Here is a 24,522-nt window from a genome sequence, read left to right as displayed (position 1 = left end):
TGCATTTTAGAATTTACATTCTCAGAAAGGTCTTACACTGAAGCCATTTGACATCCTATGTTTACCCGTTTTATGTTACTCTCGCCATTTTTCCGCGCTATGACAAATAATGATAATAATAATAAATAAATAATAATAAGAAGAATGTACTTTTAATGAATGACCTTACATGAAATTACAGCTATCCAGAGGATCACTAAACTCACTAAAAATACAGGTCTAAGCGAGCAGAATGGCGAGACCTTGGCTCAATTCTGGCTCCACAATGTCTCCTGAGTCAGTCGTGGGTTTAGAACGGGTGATGTGAACCTCATGGCTCCAGGGTCTTCTTCAATGTGATGTCCCTGTTGCTTCTCACACCTAAGCATTACCAGTGAATATAGATGAATACATATTTACACTTGAAATTTTACAAAAAATAATGGTACTATATATTTTAATTAATTACAAACAATTCCCAACCAAAGAATAACTATGCCGGCAGAAAACCATTAGGTGTAATGGTACCTTTTAGTCAGTAGAGGGGGCCCAAGAGCTGTGAAGCAATTTATTTTTCATTTTGATAGCAGTTTTTAAAATGTATTTATTTAACTGTTAGTTCACTGGCAGATGCTCAGTATGATGTCCTTGTAGGCCACACAATAACAGGCATCTGGTTGTTCTCGGTGAGTCTTCCACTTTTGACACCAGTCAGCTGATAGAGGTGCTCGAGCACGTGTTTGCTGGGACGTCTGGCTGACGTCACGTCTATATAAAGTACACGGCCAAAACAAACGTGACGAGACGCCTGATTCGAGTATTGACTGTCCAGTGTGGGGGTGCTGTATCACCAGTGACGCCAAGTCTTTCAGAAACACCCTGGGTACTTTGTCACGACATGTCCAAACCGAAACTGGGATTAGTTCGCTTGGTGCCAAACTAATGAAAAACGTTTTTGACTCAAAGTGCAGTGAAAATACTATCGATGTCGGGATGGAGTTGATGGCGCTTTCCTTTGAATTTCCATTCATGGTCTTGGACTTAGAGTTCATTGGCGTTTCCCCGTTGCCTCATTCCATCCTCGGCTTTGAAGAGTCACGTTGTATTGTTTTGTTAAAGTTTCACCTGGCCTCCATCACGGCATCGTACGGCCACTTATTGTCTTTTAGCAGCCTAAACCTGGAGGACAGGCTCGTTTCCCCTAGGGATCCAGAGCCACCCCCCGGACATAATGCCCAGGACCCCCTCCTCACCAGAAATGCACACTTAGTTTGAGTCTCTCATGAATGGCAGAACTAAGGAGAACACCCGTTTTATGTTTTTATTAATTGGGGAAGAGACCGTGTGCGGGGTACAACAGGTATTTTGTGGGTTCACCTGTCTCTCGTCCAGCTTTTCCGTCTCTGGCTGGGAAAAGGCTCCACTCCTAACCTCGAACCTCCCGTATAGCTGAGGATGACTGCATTTATTTTTGTCGAGAATTACGGCTCTTCTTATGAGTAATACTGCTATTATCATGCTAACTACTATGGCTCCTCGCCGGTTGAGGGAGTTGCTCGTTTAAACTCATTCTTCCGGTCGGCATTTTGAGCAAACACTGAGGGACAACCAGTCCGAACCCCCCCTGTTTTTAAAAACATATAAATGTGTTGCCGTTTTTCTCAACGCGAATCAATTAATCGATGATCGCGTTACTCCGGCAACATCCAACATAGCACCAGTCCCCACTTCGGCCAGGTTTCCAGACGTTGTGCCCGGCGTGGATGGAGAGAACCTCGCATATCCGGAGCCGGTTGTGATCGCTGTTTTTCCTCAGAGGAGCTGTTGTGAAGTCTGGGGACGAAGAGGGGAGCTAGAGGCTCTTCTCCTGCTCCAGCTGCCATCCTCCCCCTCCTCCTGCTCCTCCTCCTCCTCTTCATCCACTAGAACCACTTCTTTCTCATCACATCCTGAGGTAAATAAGCCACCTTTGCAAGTTTACCACCATATTTTTACAGTAATTCGTGCACCTCCACGGGTGTTTTTATTGCTGCTGGCCGCCTTCGGGGCAGCCGTGACCGGCCAGATTGGGATTTGTGATGGGGGTCTATGTGCTTTGTACCCCTGCCTCACAGGCGTCGGGTCGCGATTGCTAAGGAAAGTCCGAGGTCTCGAATTGAGAACTCAATATGAAGCAAAGCGTGCTGTTGTTGTGATATCGACCCCCAGGGTCCAAATAGGGATTCCGACTGAGCAGTTTTCCACAGACTCACCGGTGATGCTAGCTTAACTTACACTTAGCTCCTTACCTAGCCACCTAGCATTGATAGCTCCAGTTGTTGCTAAACGGCTAACAACGAAATGCTCTCTATCACCGTCATTTACGTTCCCCACTTGTTTTCTTGATGCTACCTCGCCAAAATGGTCAAACAAGACGAATATAACTGTCATTATTGGTCTTAAGATCCGTGTACGTCGCTGGTATCGGTTCGGATAGCCCCGGAAACCCCAAATGACAATGAAACAATAGAGAATTTGAGAAATTAGTGGGCTTATTTCCACCCAAGATATCACTCTTTATTAGTTGTGTTTAGAGGAAAGTAAACGGCTGAACGACGACTGGCTACGAGTGGATGCAATAACATGTAGCTACGGAATTAGCTTTAATGGCCAAGAGTGTTTGCATGCAAGGACTCCAGCTGGTTGGATTCATTAGGTGGGGAGAAATGGGGAAACTCCACAGGAATTGCATTCATTTGAATTCAAAAGAAATTGTGAAATACATTTTGGGGGATTCAATCTTATCAACTGTATCCCCAGCTACACATAAAGCATTGCCTTGCTAGATGACAAACAAGATCTGTTTGTGTGAATAACTCTAAAATCATGTGCTTTTTTTGTAAACCAAAAGTGCTGTGAATTCCGGGTACGATACTATGCAGTGCTGTTATTTATTTTATTGTATTTAATTTTTTGGTCTTACATGTTATCGTGCCCAAACCCTTTGTGTACAGTATATTATCTTTAAATGGGGGCACAATATCCCAGGAGTCGTATTGAACTTATGACCAAAAAAAAGAAAATTATAATAGATCTTCAATAAGAGGAAAAACCTGCCTGTCAGGAATGCTATTTTGCTTTATATATATATATATAGCACCTAACCACAGTCACAGTATACAGTGTGGCACGTTTGATAAAACATGTATTTCTTAAATGGATGTGAAATAAAATCAAATTCCAAATTCATGCCACAAGACTATTATTTTAAGGACTGAAAAGTTTCTTCACAAACCATAATTCTACATATTAAACCCATCTTTTTAGCCTTTTAATGGGAAGAAGCACCTTTGCTGAAGCTTTTCTGCTTCACATTTGAGTAAATTATATAAATGTATGGACTATATATAGCCAATCGTTGCCTGGTCTCTTTTCTTTTATGATACAGGTTAAACAAAAGGCAACAAAGACACATGTGGTGGATTGGCTGTATTAAAGTCATTTTGACTTTTTATAAATTCACTTTTTCTGCGCAGTTTAGTGGCAGACGAAGCTGAGATTGCTGCACGTACTGGAACAGTAGATGGCGATATAGAATAATGCTATTGTACTACTCTGTTATCAATTACTCTTGGTTTTCCATAAGCAGGAATCAAATTTACTGTCAAATTATATTGTTAACATAACCAATGAAATGATTTATCGAGATCTGTAGTTCCCACACATGTATGATGAAATAGTTTATTTATTAAAAAACCTGCTAATTCTACACGTCCTTTGTAGAACTGTAAGATATATAATAACAGTATAAAAGTAGGGTTGTTTTTAGGCCATTACGTAATGTAAAAAATAATCAAAATATGTGATTAGTTGATTCTAGATAGAAACAACACATCATGAGTGACTTTGGGGACATTTATTATTGTTTTTAAGTATGATATATTTAGCGCACAATAGATGTGTCACTATGGCATTTGTTTGCAGTAGCGCACAAAATCTAACTTTTAATTGTGAAATTGAATTTGACTTAATCTTTCAATGTGTACAAACAATGCAACTCTGATCTTCATAGTCTCACATTTGCTGTCTGATATTTGAAAATGCACTGAACCTTGCATTTGTTTTCCCCCTGAAGGAATTTGGAGATGTGAGGATCAGAAAGGGATCAGAGAGATTCGGTAGCCTGTGCAAAGACACGACCACTTGACCTCATCTTCAGCATGAATGGTGATATGCCTCATGTTCCCATCACTACTCTTGCTGGAATTGCTAGCCTGACAGACTGTAAGTTCAACATAATCAGCAGCTCAATGCCATAATGTGGTGAGTTCCAACTGTATTCATCGTCATCCATGCAGTGTTGAACCAGCTTCCGCTGCCGTCTCCTCTTCCCGCCACCACTACCAAGAGCCTACTCTATAATGGAAGGATCTCAGAAGAGGTCAGCAGCCTGCTGGTGTCTCGAGATGAGAATCTGGTGAATCAGCTGGCGCATAGTCTCAACCAAGTGTCCACTGAACACATGTAAGTGCACTGTAAAATTTGTATTTGATGACTGGATTCTGCAGTCTCCATTGCCACAGAATTTCATGTACCCACTGTTGAATTATGAATCCCTTCCGTTGGGAATATACGAGAGCAAGTGATTAGGAAGCATTGTTTACATGTTGCTTTTTGCCCAATATTAGAAATTAAATTATAGCCAGAATAGCCTTGGAGTGAAGTACAACAGTAGTCCACAACTCAAATCATGACCTTTTATGTGAGTTGTGAAAGCACTGCTACTCAGGTACATTTGAGGAAGCTTATCTAAAAGGGGCAAATGGGTGAAGAACTGCAACTGAAATGCCAGTTCAGACAATCTTAGACCTTGAGCAGGAATCCTATTTCCTTCTGAGTCAAGATGAGAATCCCTTCTGTTCATTTGGTGGAAATACTTAAAGCAGACTTCAGGGTACAAGCAAAACAGCTCTTGCCCATAACTGAAATGCATATGGCCTTAAAAGAGAAATCTAAATCAAGTGTAAGACCACAAAAGTGGAATACAAGTGATTGAACATAATCGAAACCCATCTACCAGTGCCAATATTAATAAATGTGGAGGGTAGACGCAAGATTTGAAGTATAAAACCCACCCACCTTTAGAGCGCTTGTTGGAATTTATTGAGCATTACAAATCCTAGAGCTATTACATTTGAGAAAGTGATATCTCAACACTGCCTTCTGAATCATCTTAATATTCTGTTTTCATCACTTAACTACCAAAAACCAAAAAAGCATTCAAATTTGTAGTTGACAAGGTACACAGTTAAATCGTCTCATTAACAACAATACTGTACATGAATCTTATATACGGAGATTAGGAAAAGAAAACAACTATTATTTTAAGTCCATCATTTTTTGTTTTCATTGAAATATTTGTACCATAAGCATTATTTTTTTCCGGTAGGTAGCTTATTTTAATGTGTACTTCAGCTTTAAAGAAAATTATACTTGTAGCTTCTGTGACAATGCTTTCAATGAAATGAACATGAAACTAGGCACATCTTTTAGTTAAAGTTAAAGTTGCAGGTGTGCTAACTCCCATCAATGCTGAATATTTCAATGCTTTGTGGGACTCCAAGTCACATGAGTCGCCAGCAGGTGTCATTTTATCTCACTGTGCATACGTTAGTGTAAGTATTGACATTGCTGCTCATAAAACAGAATGGGGAAACCTTCATGGAGGTACAGCGGCATAATCATCAATGTTGGAAGGACACTTGCACTCATTCGTTGTCTTATAGTTGTACATTGTTTTATTTCCAGAGAGCTGAAAGACCACTTGGGCAACGATGAACCCGAAGGTGATATGCCAGTGCTGCTGCAGACGTTGCTGTCCAAACATCCCCAAATCTTCAACGACAAAAGTAGGTCACGAAAATGATCAGAGGTTGTTCTTTCTCTAGATATTTATTTTATTTCAGCCTTTTGTCACTCAATGTTTTATAAGTTCTAGTGGATTGTTTTAACTCAACAGTATGATGCATCAACAATGAAATATCGTACATTACCTTTCCCCTGGATTATTTGTTTGGCTAGAGACTTAAAAATGCATTAAAAACCAGTTTTTTAGTCTGAATGTTCATTTCGTTTCATTTAAATAATTTCATTGAATTTCAGGCGGAATTCAGCAACCGATGACCCAGCAATACAAGATTTCCCAAAATCAGGTTCATGGAAGCCCAGCAGCAAACTATCAGCAAACCACTGTCCCTCAAAGCCCCTCGGGGTAAGTCCAGTTTTGAGCATGTGATGCAGCGTGCTACTCTGTGTTCTTGACTCTTTATTTCTACTTTTTTCCAGATGCTTTACATCCCCTCAATCGGGGTCTGGGTCTCGGTTCATCCCCCAGCAGAACAGCCCCATTCCAAGCCCCTACACCCCTCAGAGTCCTGCAGACTACATGCAGTACAGTTCACCTAGTTACTCTCAACACCAGCAGACTCAGCAAGGTATGGAAACAGACAATTGCCTAAAATATCCAGATTTTATGAGGAACCAAAGTGGTCCCTGTCAACATCCCACCGTGTTCTATGTTTGAACATAATACCTGGGCTGTGTTTTTTTATTGTTACATTTGGAGTCTTCAATTCGGAAAGAGTGCAATCTGATCTCTCATATGTAACCGCTGGTTTTGCTTTCTCGTTCAGTTGCAGGTAGTATCAGAAGTCTCCATGGCAACAAGGTCTCTCGGCAGCTATCCAGTAATCCTTCCAATCATAATGTGAAATCGGAATCTCACGATGGTTACGTGAATGTCGCTCACAGACTTGGAAATGAGGTAATTGTAGATTTGGTTTCAACTTGATGAAGATGTTTTCTGATCTGAGAGTCATAAATATCTCGTGTTTAACAGGTGAACGATTCATCGATGAGAGACGCCTCGTTTCCAATCAAATCTCCTGCTGGAACTGAAGATGTGTCTAAATGTAAGCAGCCCCATCAGCGAGGCGGTACACTAACTTGATGATCTTGCTTCGCGGTTTAATGTTTGACAATGACCGTCGATACCGGAACTTGATGTGCTCAGTCTCTGCCACTTGTTTGGTTTTACGATTTTAACAGTAACAAAACAACAGTTTTGTTCGAGAAATCAGGTTAACGTGAACAAAACTTTATACCTCCAAAATATTTCACCTTTATGTAACTTGAACCAACAAAATTCAGCTGATCATTATTACATCTGCTTACGTTTAACTTTTTTTTTTTCATTAATTGGTCACTCTTATTTTCATCATTTAAAATGTCATGTTATATGTGAGCATCTTCAATGTTGCATATTCAGAGTCCTCATTTCTTTTTTTTTCATTCCCGACAGGGTCAAGACCACTTGCCATGCAGTCCCCCCCCTTCGAACCGCCACCTGGATCAGCACCGAACATGCCTCTGACTCCTGCTGGTCGCCGAAACAAGCAAAAGCAAAGAAGCCAAGAGGAGAACGAGCCTTTGGAGAAAAACGCTTTGTACGACATTGTGAGTTCCCCAGTCAAAGAGTCTGGCAGGTTGACAATAAAACTGTCAAGAGTGAGGACTTCAGACACGGATCAGAGCAGAGAACCCTCGCCCAGAATTGGCACGGACCAAGACGCGGATCTGACGAACAACACAGAGTTGACGAGTAGCGAGCAGGACTTCTCCGACAAGGTGGAACTGGAGGACCAGGAGCAGGTGAACTGCCAGCAGGTCACATCGCAGCCCAACATCAGAGAAACTGGAGTTATTTCCGGAGCTGATGATGCAGAGATGGATACATTATCTGAGATTGAGAGGACAGAACGTGAGTTGGTCACGGAGAGGGAGCGATGGTCGAAAGAAGTCCAAGATAAAGGTATGTTTCCACGTCCCACTGTATACTGATCAAGTCAAAGTGTTCCTCTTTTACTCTGTAAAAACAAGCTTTATAATATTAAAATGTCAACCTTTAAGTTACAAATAAAAGGTAATAGAATGAAGTGAAAGGATGTGAAGAAGGTTCACAATAAGGGAGAGTTTAAATAGAGTTTAAGTAGAGAGATATTACACATACAGGATTGCCCCCTGGACAGACAAGGGGGTGTGTCTGATTGAGCGGTGGGGTCAGTGATGTGTTGGATTTTGACGATGGGGAACATAAAAGCGGAGTGCATTGTGTATCCGTCACAGTCCACCTTAAGGTCTTACCTTAAAAGGAAATGTCCTATTCAACTGAGGGTGAGGGAGCACTGCCACGACAATGTTCAAATAAATAGTTATGTTTGATAAACTATTATTAAGAAAATGCAAATACATTTATAGATTTAAAATAAAAATTCTTCTGTTGAAAGCGAACTGAATGATCATGATAAAAATTGACTGAACCATAATTTTGTGATTAGATTTTGTATTTTATGACTCAGACAAAATGAATCTTTTTCACTTATTGTTCAATTTTTTATGATCATTGAGCGTGGTTCAGTTTTATTTGCCAAATAAGGTAAAATGCAACTTTAAAATACATCAAAAAGGTAGTTAAAAGAAGGTGTTCCAGTCTGAGTAATAAAATACAATAATTAATGTGATTCTGTAGACATGCTGGTGACTAGAGTGAAGCTGATGTTGAATATCAATTGTGATGATACCGTAGGTGAGGCTGCATATTGTCTCAATAAAATGATTTGTTTCTTGGCAGCCAAGCATGGTGCCATTATGCCTATTTCTGTTCAATTTGCTAGTGAAGTTAAGTTAGCCCTCTTGCATTGACATGAAACTTAAGTTTTTGTTTCAAGAGGTTGGCACCCTTTTTTGAAATTGTTCTGAATTTGTCATTTGTGTGTGTATGCAGCCAATTCCCTTCTGGTATGGTAGGAAAACAAAGTAGTCATATGAACAGGGATTATGCCGGTAAATGGGCGTTATCTCACCTAGCGTTTAGCCTTAACCTCACCCGGGATGTAAGATGGATTTTGAAAACCTGAATGTGGAAAAGGATTGGGGGTGTAAATGTATTGCTGGGGCGTACCAGTCTGCAAAAATGAGTATGGCCATTTCTGACTGCAGTTGGATGCTATTGTTAGGTTGAGACTTCACAATTGGTTGTCTCAAGTACTTCAGTGCTGATGTAAAACACGCTACTGTGTGTAGATTATTATCCCATGTTGGTCACACGGTTTCTAGCGGGCACAGGTTGTAGTCATTTACAATTATCCAGGAACCTTCAAAATGGTCAGGTGGTCACTGGTTAGGCACCAACAGAATTACATTCAATCAAGTATTGGGTGTATATTTGTGCTTTGAGGAGGAAAAACTGTCATGTATGTTAGGAGTTGATGGTGCAAGAGGACAGTCTATTAATGTGTCAGATAAACGGAGCAATCTGTGTTTTAAAGAATTAAAAACCACACTGATGTTGCAGGGGTCTCAAACTGATCTACAAAGAGCTGCAGTGGGTGCGGGTTTTGCTGGTGCTGCTTGCTGATTGGTTGAACTGTGTGAGCTGTGCGGACCTTTCCGGAACAGTTTGGGCACAATTTTTCCTGTGAAGTAGTGCCAATTGGAGATTCAGTGGTACATTTCAATTTAGTTTGGCCCGCTACTGACTGTAGCTGTAGACTGTTTACAATCTTGTTTGTCCTTGAGTGGTTTTGGTGGTATTCTTTGTCCCAAGTACGAGTTGGTTAGTCTTTGTTGTTATCGTTGTCATTGATTGAAGTCCAGCAGGTCAAAGTAGCTGCAGTCATAGCTTCTTCTAGTGGCATCATTCAGTTTGTTTAAGAAAAAAAAACTGTAGTATGATCTGAGTCAATGTTGTAAAACACACGGTTGAAGAAAACTAATATAAATTTTTGGAGGTATTATACTTCCACAAATTCAAAATGTAGACAAACTAATTTGCTTTGTAAATAATGTAAATACAAACTATGTCTATGTCTCTCACTATGCTGTTAGTTTAATGCTTAAAAGTAAAGTTTGGGTCTGTTTATTTTAGATAAGCCACTGAAGAAGCGAAAGCAAGACTCTTATCCTCAGGAATCTGGAACTGAGGCCAGTGACGGACTCTGTATTCAAGGTGCCAACACCGGCACAAAGTTGACGCCGAAGAAGACAAACACAGCAAGTAATGGTGCCAGCCGCCCAGCGCTGATGGTCAGTATTGATCTGCAACAAGCAGGCAGATTGATACGACAGCCTGTCGTGGTCTTGGACGCACATCCTTTAAGTCCAGAGCGCGTAAAGCATCTCATGTCAAACACGAAGGAAACGGTTGATCAAGTGGATGAAAACAGACCTGCTGTCATCAAACAGCCTGCTGACAACTCTGCGGAGCCTGGCTCAGATGGCCGACCAACTGCTGAGAAGCTGGAGAGTCGGAGGGAATCCAAGCACCGACACTCAGACGGGAAACGTTCTGACTCTCAACGGCAGAAACATAACCAACATTCAGAAACACGGCCAGAGAAGACTCACAACAATCACCAGTCCCAAATTGGCCAGTTGGAGTCGCCAAAAGCCACAAGCAAATCAGAGCGCAACTCCGGCCACGGTCAAGAGAAACGAGAACGACACAAACCCAAAGAGCTAGATGGGGAGAAGGAAAGAGAGAAAGACAAGATGAAGAGTAAAGATCGGGTTAGAGAAAAAGATGAAGTAAGAGAAATTGACAAAAATGTGGAGAAAGAAAAGATGAAAAATAGAGAGGACAAAGAGAGAGATGCTGGGAGGGATAAGAACAAGGTTCGTGACAAAGACAAAGAAAAACATAAAGAAGGCAGTAAGGATAAAAGAGAAAAAGAGAGCCTTGAAGATAAGTCAAAGCAGTCAAGGAAAAATAAGACAGAAGAAAAGCCAGACCGAGAAAACGAAAGGGAGAGAATGAAAGATATGGACAAGAACAGGGTGAGGGATAAAGAGAAGGCTCGGGAAAAAGATAAAGACAAGTCGAGAGAACGAAACAAAGATAAGGAAAGAGCTAAAGATGGTGTTAAAGAAAGGGATAAGGTTAGAGAAAAGGAGAAAGACAGAGAAAAGGAGGAAAGCATGCTTCGTAATCAAGACAAGGGAAGAGATCGTGACAGAGAGAGAGCCAGTGGTGGCGGGGAAAGGAAACACAAAACACAGAAAGAAGTAGCTGACCATCCTTTTCCTGAATTGTCTTCCAAATCTGACAGAGCGAAAACAAAGCAAGACGAGCTTAGAAAGTCCTCAGACGGTCAACAAAAGACAGAAAGTTCTTGTCCTCCAAACACGCCGAGTAAAAAAGAGCGAAGGAGTGGGGACGGAGTCAACAGTGGCCAAGCGACAAATAAACAACAATCCAACGAAGTTAAAACTAGCCATTTTCCTCAGTACCTGCTGGGCGGAAACTCCGGAACCCTGAAGAACTTTGTTATTCCTAAGCGGAAGCAGGAAGGGAAGGAGAAGGAGCCCAAAGTAGCTGACGTGTCTGTGGATGAATGTAAAGAGCCTCAGTGGTTGCCAGAAAAAGTAGCGCTGGTTAAAAACCTCTGCAAACAATCAAAGCCTGTTGTGGAGTTGAATCGATTGAACGCGGAAGAAGTGAGAAGAATCATCAAGGAAAGAAGAAAATCACAAAGTTTGAAGTCCAAATATGGCTCCTCTTCTGATAATAGGCCAAGTAAAGGTACGCTTAAACTGTCTTCATCATGTCGGAAAGATTCCTGTTCCAACTTGGTGTTTGGGTTACAGAAATATCATCAGGTGAGAAAGGAAGCAAACGGCGGCATAGTTTGGTGAGCAAGACACCCAAGTATGCGGAGTCGGGCTCGGACGAAGAGGAAGGCTCAGACAGTGACAGCGGTAAGATTAAATCTGAAAATATTTATGGTGGTCCAAATCAAAACTCTGTTTCTCGCCTCTATCTTGTATGGAAGAGTTCTCATACCTTCAATTGACAGCTTGTCTGTAGCCTTATCGCACAAGAGTAAATGATGCTGCTGAGTGTTCGGAATGTACACTACCTTCATCTTCCTCTCATTTCTGCCTAGCTCCAAGAAAAAAGCACAAGAAGGGCAAGGACAAGACCTGGAAGCACGAAGAGAAAAAAGGCCGCCGGCGTGTTAGCGAATTACACTCAGACGAATCAGATGGAGGCAGTCAGCCACATGTCTTCAATGACGGTAAGTCTCAAAACTGTTATAACCCAAAATGTTCTTGTGGGACTGTAGCAGTCAATGCTCATGGCTGTGATTGTCACAAAATTTGTTACTGAGATGATGTTGGTTCTGCAGTCGCTGTGGCAAATGAAACTCTCAAGAGGCAACTAAACATGGAGCTGCCACGTCTGTTTATTTGAGATGTCGATGTAGTTGTGTTTGAATGGAAGTCCAGAAGGAAGGACAGGAAGACGGCCTTGCTGTGATATTTGCCTAGCTCCCTATTTTTATCATTCTAAAAAGCAGCACTTTGAGTGCACCATGTGAAGTGATGACCTCCGCCATGCACGAATGACACATGCGGACATGTAACCAGCTCCGGTTAAGATCGACACAAACCGGACATTTTGACTTGATAAGAACATAATGTACAATTGAATCAGTGTCATGTGACCAATATGTGGATTTACCTTTGTTTCTGAAGTAACCTGATTCATTTTCTGAGCGCAGCATCTTCTTCATGTCTCTTGTGTGATAAAACCTACAATCACCGTTTGAGCTCTGTGCACTTAAATCAATGAAATCTGCAGGTGGAAATAGTTTTGGTGAAGAAAATCACAGTATGGATGGAAATGAGCAATACAATTTCTTTCATAATACTACTCACATACAAGAGTTGTTTTAATATACCTGTACATCCTGATCTTAAGGATGTGTATTTATGCTATACGAATTACCTCTGTGGTTGATGGAAACAATGCTGCTTCTTTTTCAGTGGCCAAAAAATGGAAGAAGAAACAGAAGAACAAAAAACTCTTTGATCCCAAGATGACCTTAGATGGTATTTCTATGTTTCTTAACCCAATATTTGGAAGATTTATTCTCCATAGTGAGTTGTAAGATTTACCTGTGACATCTTCAACAGAAATGCTGGATTCTTCCACATTCAAAAGATTCAGTGCGGCTGTTGACAGCATTCTGGAGAGCCTTGAGGATGTGGACCTCACTGCTGATGGTAAACTTCACCGTTAAGTCCTCATACTGATCACTACCACATGGAGATGAAACAATATACCACTTTTGCAGGGGATGAGGATGAGATACCCCCAGAGCTTCTCCTTGGAAAGCACCAACTCACTGAGCTTGGCAGCGACTCTGCCAAAATTAAGGCTATGGGCATCTTTAAGATGGTAGGTCAAGTCTTGTTGCCATGTTTGAAGCGGAACAGTTTTGTATTCAGTATTATCTTGTGTCTCCACTCAGATATCATCTGAAAAACTAGTGAGACTGATGAGCATTCTGGAGAAGAACATTCAGGACAGTGTCAAGCTTTCCACTATGATGAGTCTTGTAAGTGATCAGATATGGATACCAACATACTCAATATTGCAGCAAGCTGTCGTACTGAACACTCGTGTTTTAGGATAACGACAGCATGGACGAGGAACGTCTGTGGCGAGACATCATCATGGAGCGGGTGACGAAGTCGGCAGACGCCTGTCTCACAGCTCTGAACATCATGACGTCCCCTCATATGCCCAAGGCTGTTTATATAGAAGACGTGATCGAGCAGATGCTGCAGTTCACTAAGTTTCATCTGCAAAACACTCTGTACCCTCAGTACGACCCTGCCTACAAAACAGACCCACATGGAGGTCAGTGCCTTTTCCTGTTCCAGGATCATTTTTTATATATATATATATTTATATTTTTTTCATTGGTTATTTATGTTACCTTCTTCTCGTGACTGAGCAATTGAATTTTTTTTTACTGCTAAAGGCTGTTAAAGTAACATAACTTTGGTGTTCGCCAACATTTGTAGAGAATTTGTGGAAATGAAGTCTTACGAAGTGTTTCTATTGGGTGTCACTCTTTGTAGCTGGTTTATAAAGGATATCAATTAGCAATAATTGTTGGATTTATGTTCAATGTTAATGTGTTTGTGATACTGAGTGTACCTTCAACCACGATCAATTAATCATAGAAATGCCTTTTCAAAATGCTCGTCTAATGAGATTTGAACTTTTATGTGGATTTTGTGTGGGTGGCCATCACTATCTGAATAGAAGATTCATTGCTAACTATGTTGCTTCTTCTTATGTTCTCAGGTGCATTGCATAATTCCAAGGGCAAGAAGGGGAAGTCTTCCACCCATAAGCAGAAGGCTGTGGTGTCACTGTATAACAAAGTGTGTGAAATTGTCTGCAACATTGCAGAGCTGCTTGAGATCCAGCTGCTCACTGATACGACTATTCTTCAGGTCAGACTTGGGCGTGTTTGTGCTAAATATAGCAGCGAGGTACAGTTGCTGACTTGTAATAAGTGTGTTTACTGGCCACGTTTAGGTTTCCAACCTTGGTATTACCCCCTTCTTTGTGGAGAATGTCAACGACCTGCAGCTGTGTGCCATTTCACTGGTGACAGCGGTAAGGCACAAATCCGTATTTAAGAATCATCCCTCTTCAGGTGCACTTCTTTTCTGTTGACTGATTATTTTTTCCATCTTCATTTGGCTTCTCTCGCCCCAAAGGTTTTCTCTCAGTACAAGAAGCACAGGCAGCTCATCTTGGAAGAGATCTTCACCGCTCTGGCTCGACTACCAACCAACAAACGTAGCCTCAGAAACTTCAGGTAAGTCAAAATCCCATGGATGAAAAGTGCATGTGCAATGTGCCTCCTGGTTGATGATGTCTTTCTCAGTCTGAACAGCGGCGACTCAGACGAAGAACCGGTCTATATTCAGATGGTCACAGCTCTGGTTCTTCAGCTCATCCAGTGTGTTGTTCATCTCCCTTCTGAACGGGAAACAGAGGACGAAAACAACAAGAAGGTAAACAAGTTGAGCTCACGGCAAGCACGCAGTTGCAGCATTGTAGCATTTGATCTTGTGTTTCAGGTGGATAAAGACATTCTAATTACAAACTCCTATGAAACGGCAATGAGAACTGCCCAGAACTTCCTGACGGTCTTTCTGAAGAAGTATGTTGTCGTATACTTGTCGTTATGATGAACCACAGCTGCAGTTTCTTAACATAAACAGACTGCTGAATCTCCCACTTTCGTTTGTGCCTCAGATGTGGCAGTAAGCAGGGAGAAGAGGACTACCGGCCTCTGTTTGAGAACTTTGTGCACGACCTTCTGTCCGCGGTCAACAGGCCAGAGTGGCCAGCCGCAGAACTGCTGCTTAACCTACTGGGTCGTCTGCTGGTGAGGAACATCATGTAATGTTATGCGTAGATGTAATCATGAGCCCAGTTTGATTCCGGACAATGTTTATTCTTGTGCAAAACAGGTGCATCAGTTCAGCAACAAGCAGACAGAAATGGCACTGCGGGTGGCGTCTCTGGACTATCTCGGTACTGTTGCGTCTCGCCTACGTAAAGATGCTGTCACAAGCAAGATGGACCAGAAAGCAATAGATCGCATCCTGAAAGAGGTTGGATTAAATGCTGATATCATTGTTGGAAAAAAAAAATACAATTTCGCATCGTTTTTGCATCTTTTGCATTTTATGATCTGGTAATTTTCCCTCAGTATTCCATGTTTTTCAGTCGTGTTGTCATCGATCACAAACCTTTAAAAGTCCCAACTATCACAATCAGATCTGTCACTCCAGCTTACGGTTCCTTCTTACACTAAGAATGGCCATTGTGCCAAGGTTGGAATAAAAAGCACCCAAAAAAAAGTATGATTCAAGACATTTTGTTTTGCTCCCAGTGCTCAGGCTGTAGGTCTTCATTGTCTTGATTGAGGTCTCTGCCGGGTTTCAGAGGACCCTGATATGCAACACACAGGTTTTGTCACGATAGTCTTAGTTTAAACACCCTCAAGATGGATTTCCTGATCAACCAACTTTGCGAACTGAGCAGTTTCATTGATCTACCCGCAGGCTCCGGTCAGTGATGAAGTCCAGCAGCTGCAGAGGTCTTTACTGGACTACATCGATGACAAGCTGGAGTCAGATACCTCTCTAGTGGTGAGTAACATGCTCTTGCGGATATCAGATTGAAGTGAAGTGTATTGTCGAAATGTTTGTTGAAATATTTCCAATATAATGCCACCACTGGAACTCTCTGTTAAGATATGAAAATAGTTGATTTTCTCATGTGGACTTTATCTGGTCCCTCTGTTGCATGTGTGGGTTTCCTCCTGACACTCCAGTTTCTTTGAAATACAACTAACCTGATGGAAAGAACTGACAAAGCCCTTAAAACACGCTCACTAACCGCTAGGGTCATTTGAATGTTTGTTTCCCCCAGTTTGCAAGGAAGTTCTACATCGCCCAGTGGTACAGGGACACTACAAGTGAAGTGGACAAAGCAATGAAGTCTCAGGACAGCGACGAAGACTGGAGGGGTAATTCCATGGACGTAGAAGCCAGTGAGGAGATAATTCAGAAGGCAGAACTGCGGAAGAAATTCCTGCGCAAGTTTATCAGAAACTCACGCACCAGGTTAATATGGTTGATAGACTCAATTATGCCGTTTGCCCCCACCAGGACCAACACTTGTCTCTGTTTCAGGACCAACTCTGACGCTGTGGACTACGAGGATGCCTGTCTGATTGTCCGATATTTAGCCTCCATGAGGCCATTTGCACAAAGTTTTGATATTTATTTGTCACAGGTAAAGAAATGTATCTCTTGATGGAATCATTCAAATTTGAGTTGTTGAATGAAATAAATTGGGAGAGGGACCCATGCAACAGTGACTGTTTTACCATGGAAACAGAGCTAAGAGTCTGTCCTCCCTACTGTGCGCAGATCTTGAGAGTTCTCGGTGAGAGTGCGATCGCTGTTCGAACTAAAGCCATGAAGTGTTTGTCGGAGGTCGTGGCTGCAGATCCGAGTATTTTGTCGAGGGTAAGTTCATAAAGTTTTACAAAGTTATACCGATGTATTTATTTTGTGTAATTATTCTAATGCTGTTTTAGAAGATCAGTGGAATGGTTCTGCTGTCATAAAAACTGTTAGTTACTTAACCATGTCACGGTCATGACAAGGTTCCTGCAGACCCTTCTACTTTTTAAAGCCATTGAATTAGTGTATAAAACAAAGCTTTATTCCCATTCATAAACTTCTTATTCGTACGTGTATTTACTGCAATTACTCATGATAAGGTACACCATATTTACTGATTATTGACCGTAAAATAAGCAAGTCATTTGTTTATTAATAGTTTTAATATGTGTTCCCCAATCTGTGTGACCAAAATGTCTTTCGAAAACTGTTAAAAAAAGGTATGCCATTATGGTTGTAATTATGCTCAAATATGAAAATGAAGGGTAACAAACACGTATTTATTTTTTTAATCATGATGGCGGAAACATCAAAGCAATTGCAGCCTTGACTCAGCAGATGCATGTCCTTAATGTGGTGAATTCGGGCCATCTAAAATTGACTGAATGAATTTCCATGAATTTCTTCATGGCTGAAAGCGGCAACAGGCATTGTGTACAAGGCATGGTGAAGTTTGTGCGAGAAATGAAGGCAGTGGAGTCACACATGCACAGTGCGAAAACGAAGCCAATCCTGTTCTTCTCTCGTCCTCACCATGGCTTCACCCCAATCCCGATATCACTATCAGAGCATCCCCGGCCTCCCAAACAAAGCCCAGTCCTGCCAGTGAAATGAAGGAATTTCAGACTTGTTCCGAGACTCTGGGACCTGGCCCACTTGTTTGCATATGGTTCCATCAAATAGAAGAAAAATGAATTGTTAATGAGCATCTCTTCAACCCCAGGTGGACATGCAGCGCGGCGTCCACTGTCGTCTCATGGACAATTCCACAAGTGTGCGAGAGGCAGCCGTGGAACTTCTTGGCCGCTTCGTTCTCAGTCGTCCAGAGCTCATCGAACAGTATTATGACATGTTGGTGGAGAGGATTTTGGTAAGCGACTTATTGTTGTTCCTCCCAAATGCGTATACCGATTAGATTAAGAGATTAGCCTTCAATTTAATTGATGGTTTATAGCGTGTTAAAGTAAAAATGAATCTTTCCAAAAAGGACACTGGTATTAGCGTGAGGAAAAGAGTCATCAAGATCCTGAGGGACATTTGCCTGGAGCAGCCAGACTTCCACAAGGTGACAGAGATGTGCGTCAAGATGATTCGAAGGGTCAACGACGAAGAAGGGATTAAGGTTTTTAGCCTTTTGTTTTTCATCACTTGTTTAGTAAAGGAATATGCATCCCATCCTGATGAATGTGTCGCCACAGAAACTGGTGAATGAGACGTTTCAAAAGTTATGGTTCACGCCAACGCCGAGTCACGACAAGGAAGGCATGATTCGAAAAATCCTCAACGTCACAGATGTGGTGAGTGCTCTTGCACCATATAACATTACTTAACTATGTTGTGTGAGTGACGTTTGTGTTCCGCATCAGGTGTCGGCGTGTAAAGACTCTGGCTACGATTGGTTCGAGCAGCTCCTTCAGAACGTAAGATTTGTCATCAAATCTATGCCCCCTTTGTTGACTGTGACTAACTGTTATTGTTTTGTATATTCAGCTGTTAAAATCTGAGGAGAACGCTTCCTACAAACCTGCTAAGAAGGCCTGTCATCAGTTAGTAGACAACCTTGTGGAGCACATCCTCAAATATGAGGATTCTATTGCAGGTAAACTCATTTTAAATACAACTTTTTTTTTTTTTTTTTAAACCCAGTTTTGTTCATCATTCATATATTTATTACAAAATATCTCTAATCTCGTGTTTCAGCACTTTTTTCATTCTCATAGCACATTCACAGCTTCTTGCCTTCTTTGAGTGATTATTTTCTTAATATAAGCATTAAATGTATTGATAAAATTAAGGCTGAACATTACACGTTTTGAAAATTGACTTTTAGTCAATTTTCACCCCCACGTACGTTTCAAAAGCACTTGTTTGCATTCATTACATGGGAACATACTGACTTGTAGAGCCGGTTATACATTAAAAACAGTTTGAAAAAAATCAAAAGGTGAACTAGAGGTTGGAAAGCTAGAAGTGCTCTTTGGAGCATTCACTTGAACTGAACCTAGGACACAATCATGTAACTTAATGTGAGTGTATCAATGCTCTTCATTTGTTGTTTCAGACTGTGAAGACAAAGGAGTCAACACTGACCGTGTGGTCGCCTGCATCACCACTCTCTATCTTTTCACTAAGATCAGTCCGCAGTTGATGATCAAACATGCTATGACCATGCAGCCGTACCTGACCAGCAAGTGCAATGTGAGAATCATTCAGTTTCACCTTCTCCTTCAAAGAAATCTGGTGGTCACATGGTATTAACTAGTGATGTTAATTTGGTGATTACCATGAAATTCTTACTGGGCTTACTATTAATAGAAAAGCTTCCACTGTACATGCAGGTGTCAGACACAATATCAGAAGAATGCCCAGGCCATTGAATGAGCCATCATACAGTATTGTATGATGGCTCCATCTAGTGGCAGAAACTAATAGGTGCAACTTTGATTCAGACTCAAAACGACTTCATGGTGATCTGCAATGCCGCCAAGATCCTGGAGCTTGTCGTTCCTCTGATGGACACGCCCAGCGAAAGTTTCCTCAACACCATCGAAGAAGATCTGATGAAGCTAATCTTCAAATATGGCATGATGGTTAGTCTCATTCCGAAATCTTGGAGACTTATATACTGCGATACTTTTCTGGAACAAGTGAAGCCCACTTTTCCTGTCTTGTTCACAGGTTGTGCAGCACTGTATCAGCTGTCTAGGGGCCATTGTCAACAAGGTCACTCACAACTACAAATTTGTTTGGGCTTGTTTTAATCGCTACTACGGTAAGACATGTTTTATTTGAAACTTCTAATGGAACAATTAATCGTTGCATCAAAATAGTCGAGAAATTTGGTGAAGGAACCTTTTTCTTGTGTTGATCTCCTGTGTCTCAATTGTTTCACAGGCGCTCTGGCCAAACTGAAGACGCAGCACCAGGAGGACTCCAGCAGCTCCACTCTGGTCAGCAACAAGCCCACACTGCTGCGCTCGCTTTTCACTGTCGGTGCACTCTGCCGACACTTTGATTTTGATCAGGAGGAGTTCAAAGGGGCAAATAAGGTAAACCTGTGCTTCAAAGTTAGAAATGATTATGGTTTGCTGAACACTTTCTGTGTGAACACTGTGTCACTTCCGCAGATCATCATTAAGGACAAGGTGCTGGAGCTTCTACTGTACTTTACCGCACACGAGGACGAGGAGGTCCAGAACAAGGCCATCGTTGGTCTAGGTACTCTCATGCGTTTATGTAATAATTTGTGGTTTAATGCTGATTTTCTGACTTGTTGCTTACTTTATCTCACCAAAGGTTTCCAGTTCATCATGCACCCAGAGCTCATGTTTGGGCAGGAGGTGAAGGTTCTCTACAACAACACCTTGTCTGACGAAATCACTTCAGTCAATCTAAAGATCCAGGTGCTGAAAAACCTGCAGACTTACTTGCAGGAGGAGGACAATCGAATGCAGGAAGCTGATCGTGAATGTGAGTGAAGCTTTGCTCTGTTTGCTTCCACTCTTTTAGTGTTATTACTGCTTAGTTCATTAGTTAAATATTTACATAAGTGTAGTGCAACTTCAGTTTTGGTTTACTAAGACTATGTCCTACATTGTGAGCTTTATGATGGAGAAATGTTTTTCAGGGAAGAAACAAGCAAAGCAGGAAGATCTAAAGGAGATGGGTGACATTTCATCTGGCATGAGCAGTTCCATCATGCAGATTTACCTCAACAAAGTCCTGGAATCCTTCTTCCACGCTCAGTCCACAGTCCGACACTATGCCCTGAGCGTCATCACGCTGACGCTCAGTCAAGGATTGATCCACCCTGTGCAGGTAAGTTGTTCAAAAATGACCCAAAATGTGATTTTTGTCTGATCCTTTACAAGTACAAGCTGCTCCCTCTTTCCAGTGTGTGCCATATCTGATTGCTATTGGGACCGATCCTGAACCCACCATGAAGAACAAAGCAGACCAACAGCTGGTGGAAATCGACAAGAAATATTCTGGCTTCATTCATGTAAGTTTTTACCATCGAAACGAAATGAAGCTCCATTGAAGCCCACATGACACTCTGTGACAAAGATTAATAAACTGTCTCTGATTTTACAGATGAAAGCCGTCGCTGGGTTGAAGATGTCGTTTCAGGTCCAAAGTGCCATTGTCGGATCTAAGAGCCCAGTTATCCGAGGTTTCCGCCATGACGATACAGACTCTGCTCTCTGCTCCCACCTATACACCATGGTGCGGGGGAACCGGCAGCATCGACGGGCTTTCCTTATTTCCCTGCTCAACCAATTTGACGACAGCACGGTAAGTTGGCCGATCATTTTCTGTTCTACCTGGCGTTTGACAGGCTGTGAAACAAAAAGCTGCCCAGACCACTCAGGGTATAGTGTTCCAATGACCGACCAATCAAGGGCTGTGTTTCTGCGTTAAATGTGGTTATTGCATGTTGATTCTTGACCTGAATTAAACTGCTCTCTATATCTATGTCTTGCAGAAGACGGAGGTGAACAGGCTGCTCTTTATAGCAGACAACCTGGCCTGTTTCCCGTACCAGACGCAAGACGAGCCGCTCTTCATCATGCACCACATTGACATCACTCTGTCCGTCTCAGGCAGCAATCTGCTGCAGACCTTCAAGGAGGTGAGACGATTCGCAGAGAATCTCATCTTCTAGCATGTATGTCAAGTACAAGGTGTTTGGTTTTCTGTCTAAACAGTCATTACTGAAAGAGCCGGTGCCACGGCCGAAGAAGAAAAAGATCAAAAAGAAGAAGAAGAAAAAGAAGAAGAAGTCGCACCAGCAGAGGAGGAAACATGGCTCTGATGATGAAGGCGAGGAGAACAGTAGCAGATCCAGCAGCAGCAGCAGCAGCAGCAGCAGCAGCAGTAGTAGTAGTAGTAGTAGCAGCAGTGATGAGGAAGAGGTTGTCCTCTCCAAGAAGAAGACGGATTCAGACTCTGAGGATGAGGATTCCATCTTGGACCGACTTCCTGAGAACACAAAGCTCCTGCTGGACTTTGCAAGTGCGTCTCAGGGAATCATCCTGCTCCTAGTGCTCAAGCAGCATTTGAAAAACCTCTACGGATTCTCAGACAGGTAGAGAAGAAGACATTGTTAAAAATACATGTGTTGTTTGAAGTGAACTCATATTGTGGTGCCATGGCAGCAAAATCCAGAAGTACTCACCGACAGAGTCTGCTAAAGTGTACGACAAGGCTGTGAGCCGGAAACCGAAGGTGCATTTCCACCCTCGACAGACTCTGGAGTTCCTCAAGGGGGATTTGGCCAACAAGGATCTCAGCGACGACACCAAGAGAGACATAGTCAAACAGTATTTGGATGTGAGTTTAGCTCAAATTATATTCTTCTAATCTGAATGGCTGACTCATGGCTGATGTTTGTTTGTTTTTAAGTGAGTTGCAATATTGAAATGAATTATCCTTATGATCAACCTTAAACCTTCTCAACAGAATCATTGGTCAGTTGTGCTCAATTCTAAATGAGATGATTGTATGAAAAATCACACTATTTCATTTGTCGAAAATAACCAAGCGAATTAATGCTAAATAACGTACATGTAGAAAAAAACGAACAAAAAAAACCCAAAAAAACTAACACAGAGTTTTCACTCTTGATCTCTGGAGTCGGTGAGTTCTCTTTGACCGGTGACTGATCATTTCTCTTTTCTTGTATCATGCAGTTCAAGGTCCTGATGGACCACCTGGACCGTGATGAAGAGGAAGAGGAGGGTGAGGCAAACGCAAATGCCAGGAACAAAGCAATCACCTCACTGTTAAAGGGCCCAAAGTCCAAAAACCACGACCACAGCAATAACGCTGTGCCAGTGGAGTCTGAAGATGAGGACACAGAGGAAGAAGATCCACCTGCGGTAAGAATATAGATGTAGCTTTGTGCTGTGTCCAATCGATGTCAGTCTGTTTCAATGGTGACAAATTCTACACTCACACCTGAGTTAAAATGCAGAACAGAGGGATGATTCTAATCCATGGGTCTCAAACTGATCCGCAGAGGGGAAATCGGATCAGTTTACCCTTTTACTATTACAATTCTATACTCTGGGTTTAAGTCACTCTGGGTTTATCTTGGATTTATGGCTGTTTTGTTCAAGTTATTCTGCCCCTGAGACACATTCAAGTTACACTTTTACTGTAAAAGTACATCTGTAACATCTGTAACTACTTTTCTAACAAGGTTCACTCCTTGACTTTTTTAAATTAATTTATTTTAAAGCCCATTTTCCAGGCATCCATCTGGTGTGTGTTGTACTGAGCAGCCCGATAGTCGAACTCTCACTGACAATGTTTTTGAGTGAGACTCATGTTTTTTGTGTTTGCAGAAGAAATCGAAGAAAGGTGCGGAAGCCGCCGCCGATGCAGGCCACATGAATGAGAAGGTGGAAGCCATGGACGTCATCGCCATCTGCTGCCCCAGATACAAAGACCGACCACAGATTGCCAGGGTCATCGAGAAGATCAAATCTGGCTACAGTATACACTGGATGTCAGGGACTTACACTGGACCCTGGTCTGTGGCAAAGAAAAGGGACGGCCGTAAAAAGGTGCCTTGGGTGGACGCCATCAAAGAGTCGGACATTATTTACAAGAAAATCAACCTGACCAGTAGTCAGAAGCTCTCAAACAAAGTGGCACACAGGCTAAGGGCGCTGTACGCCGCCAGAGACGGGACTAAGAGATAATCATCTGACTTTACTCACACAACCCCCTTGTCCCCGCCCCACTGCCCAAATCTATGTGGATCCAATGTGTCACACAGAAACATTTTTAATATTTAATGACCCTATGAAGTTGAACACCGGAAGGAAATGTTTGAGGAAAACATTGTGTGGGATTTCCTTCGCTGTTGTACAGCAACCTGGTTGTTTGATTTTTACTCCCACTGTATCATAGTTTAACAGTTGTTTATATCTGAACATAAATATGTAAAAAAGAAGTAAGTGAATGTTGGAAATTAGTGTATTGATGATGTTCTTAATAAAGTGTTTTTGAAGATTACCTCTGCTGTTTTGTAGAAAATTGTCTCCTCATCATGTCTGAGCCCATGGTGAAATGGAGATGACCATCTGAGCGTTGTTCGACAGTGAGGACAGGAGACCATGGATTACAGACTCAAGAGTCATAGTGAGAAGGGTCAAGATAATTATACTGCGGTTGTAATTTTGCAGACAGTATGGCCAGATCGTTCAGACACATAGAGAGGAGAGAGAGAGAATCTGGAATATTGAAAGAGGAATGGGTTTATGAGAACAGGTGAAGGGGGGAAGCCAATCTAAAAAGTCACTATGAGTTAAAAAAAAATAAACAATGTCCTGCGTATCATTTTCCTTTCTTGAACACTTGAACTTTTTTTTTTTTTAATTAAGATAGCTACTTCTGACCGACTTGATGGCAAATACGCGATATAGT

The 24,522-nt window shown here is 41.8% G+C and overlaps 1 protein-coding gene across 3 annotated transcripts; it reads left to right on the top strand.

Moving 5' to 3' along the window:
- The first annotated feature begins 1,329 nt into the window (after positions 1-1,329).
- On the top strand, positions 1,330-24,111 carry LOC128769425 (nipped-B-like protein B). Of its 3 annotated transcripts, XM_053883149.1 has the most exons (47): positions 1,331-1,933; positions 4,094-4,242; positions 4,317-4,482; positions 5,767-5,867; positions 6,121-6,229; positions 6,304-6,452; positions 6,651-6,781; positions 6,857-6,929; positions 7,319-7,828; positions 9,944-11,596; positions 11,662-11,772; positions 11,961-12,092; positions 12,844-12,909; positions 12,994-13,083; positions 13,155-13,258; positions 13,332-13,418; positions 13,492-13,723; positions 14,177-14,328; positions 14,414-14,494; positions 14,599-14,699; positions 14,769-14,898; positions 14,965-15,047; positions 15,143-15,275; positions 15,361-15,504; positions 15,958-16,044; positions 16,328-16,521; positions 16,591-16,693; positions 16,831-16,929; positions 17,810-17,956; positions 18,074-18,208; positions 18,285-18,383; positions 18,453-18,506; positions 18,577-18,685; positions 19,148-19,284; positions 19,536-19,676; positions 19,765-19,858; positions 19,981-20,135; positions 20,214-20,304; positions 20,383-20,556; positions 20,714-20,904; positions 20,981-21,088; positions 21,181-21,381; positions 21,572-21,718; positions 21,795-22,174; positions 22,245-22,419; positions 22,779-22,967; positions 23,436-24,111. In XM_053883149.1, exons 2-47 carry the CDS (start codon positions 4,179-4,181, stop codon positions 23,793-23,795), a joined length of 8,172 nt encoding a protein of 2,723 aa, XP_053739124.1. In that variant the 5' UTR covers positions 1,331-1,933; positions 4,094-4,178; the 3' UTR covers positions 23,796-24,111. The 3 variants fall into 3 exon arrangements, with proteins under 3 accessions (XP_053739107.1, XP_053739124.1, XP_053739116.1); XM_053883132.1 differs by having other exon boundaries at positions 1,330-1,933; positions 16,328-16,693; XM_053883141.1 differs by lacking the exon at positions 1,331-1,933 and adding an exon at positions 3,507-3,565 and having other exon boundaries at positions 16,328-16,693.
- Positions 24,112-24,522: the final 411 nt, after the last annotated feature.

This window comes from Synchiropus splendidus, chromosome 1, assembly GCF_027744825.2.
Source record: "Synchiropus splendidus isolate RoL2022-P1 chromosome 1, RoL_Sspl_1.0, whole genome shotgun sequence".
Taxonomy (NCBI): Eukaryota; Metazoa; Chordata; class Actinopteri; order Syngnathiformes; family Callionymidae; genus Synchiropus; species Synchiropus splendidus.
Note: the sequence above shows the minus strand (reverse complement) of the source record. Positions and strands in the feature narration are given on the sequence as shown.

Excerpts from the sequence above, each read along its gene's own strand:
- LOC128769425 (XM_053883132.1), top strand. The coding sequence starts at position 4,179 with ATGAATGGTGATATGCCTCATGTTCCCATCACTACTCTTGCTGGAATT. Across the intron at positions 6,930-7,318 it reads AACTGAAGATGTGTCTAAAT|GGTCAAGACCACTTGCCATG; the intron begins GTAAGCAGCCCC and ends CATTCCCGACAG. Across the intron at positions 20,557-20,713 it reads GCAGGAAGCTGATCGTGAAT|GGAAGAAACAAGCAAAGCAG; the intron begins GTGAGTGAAGCT and ends AATGTTTTTCAG.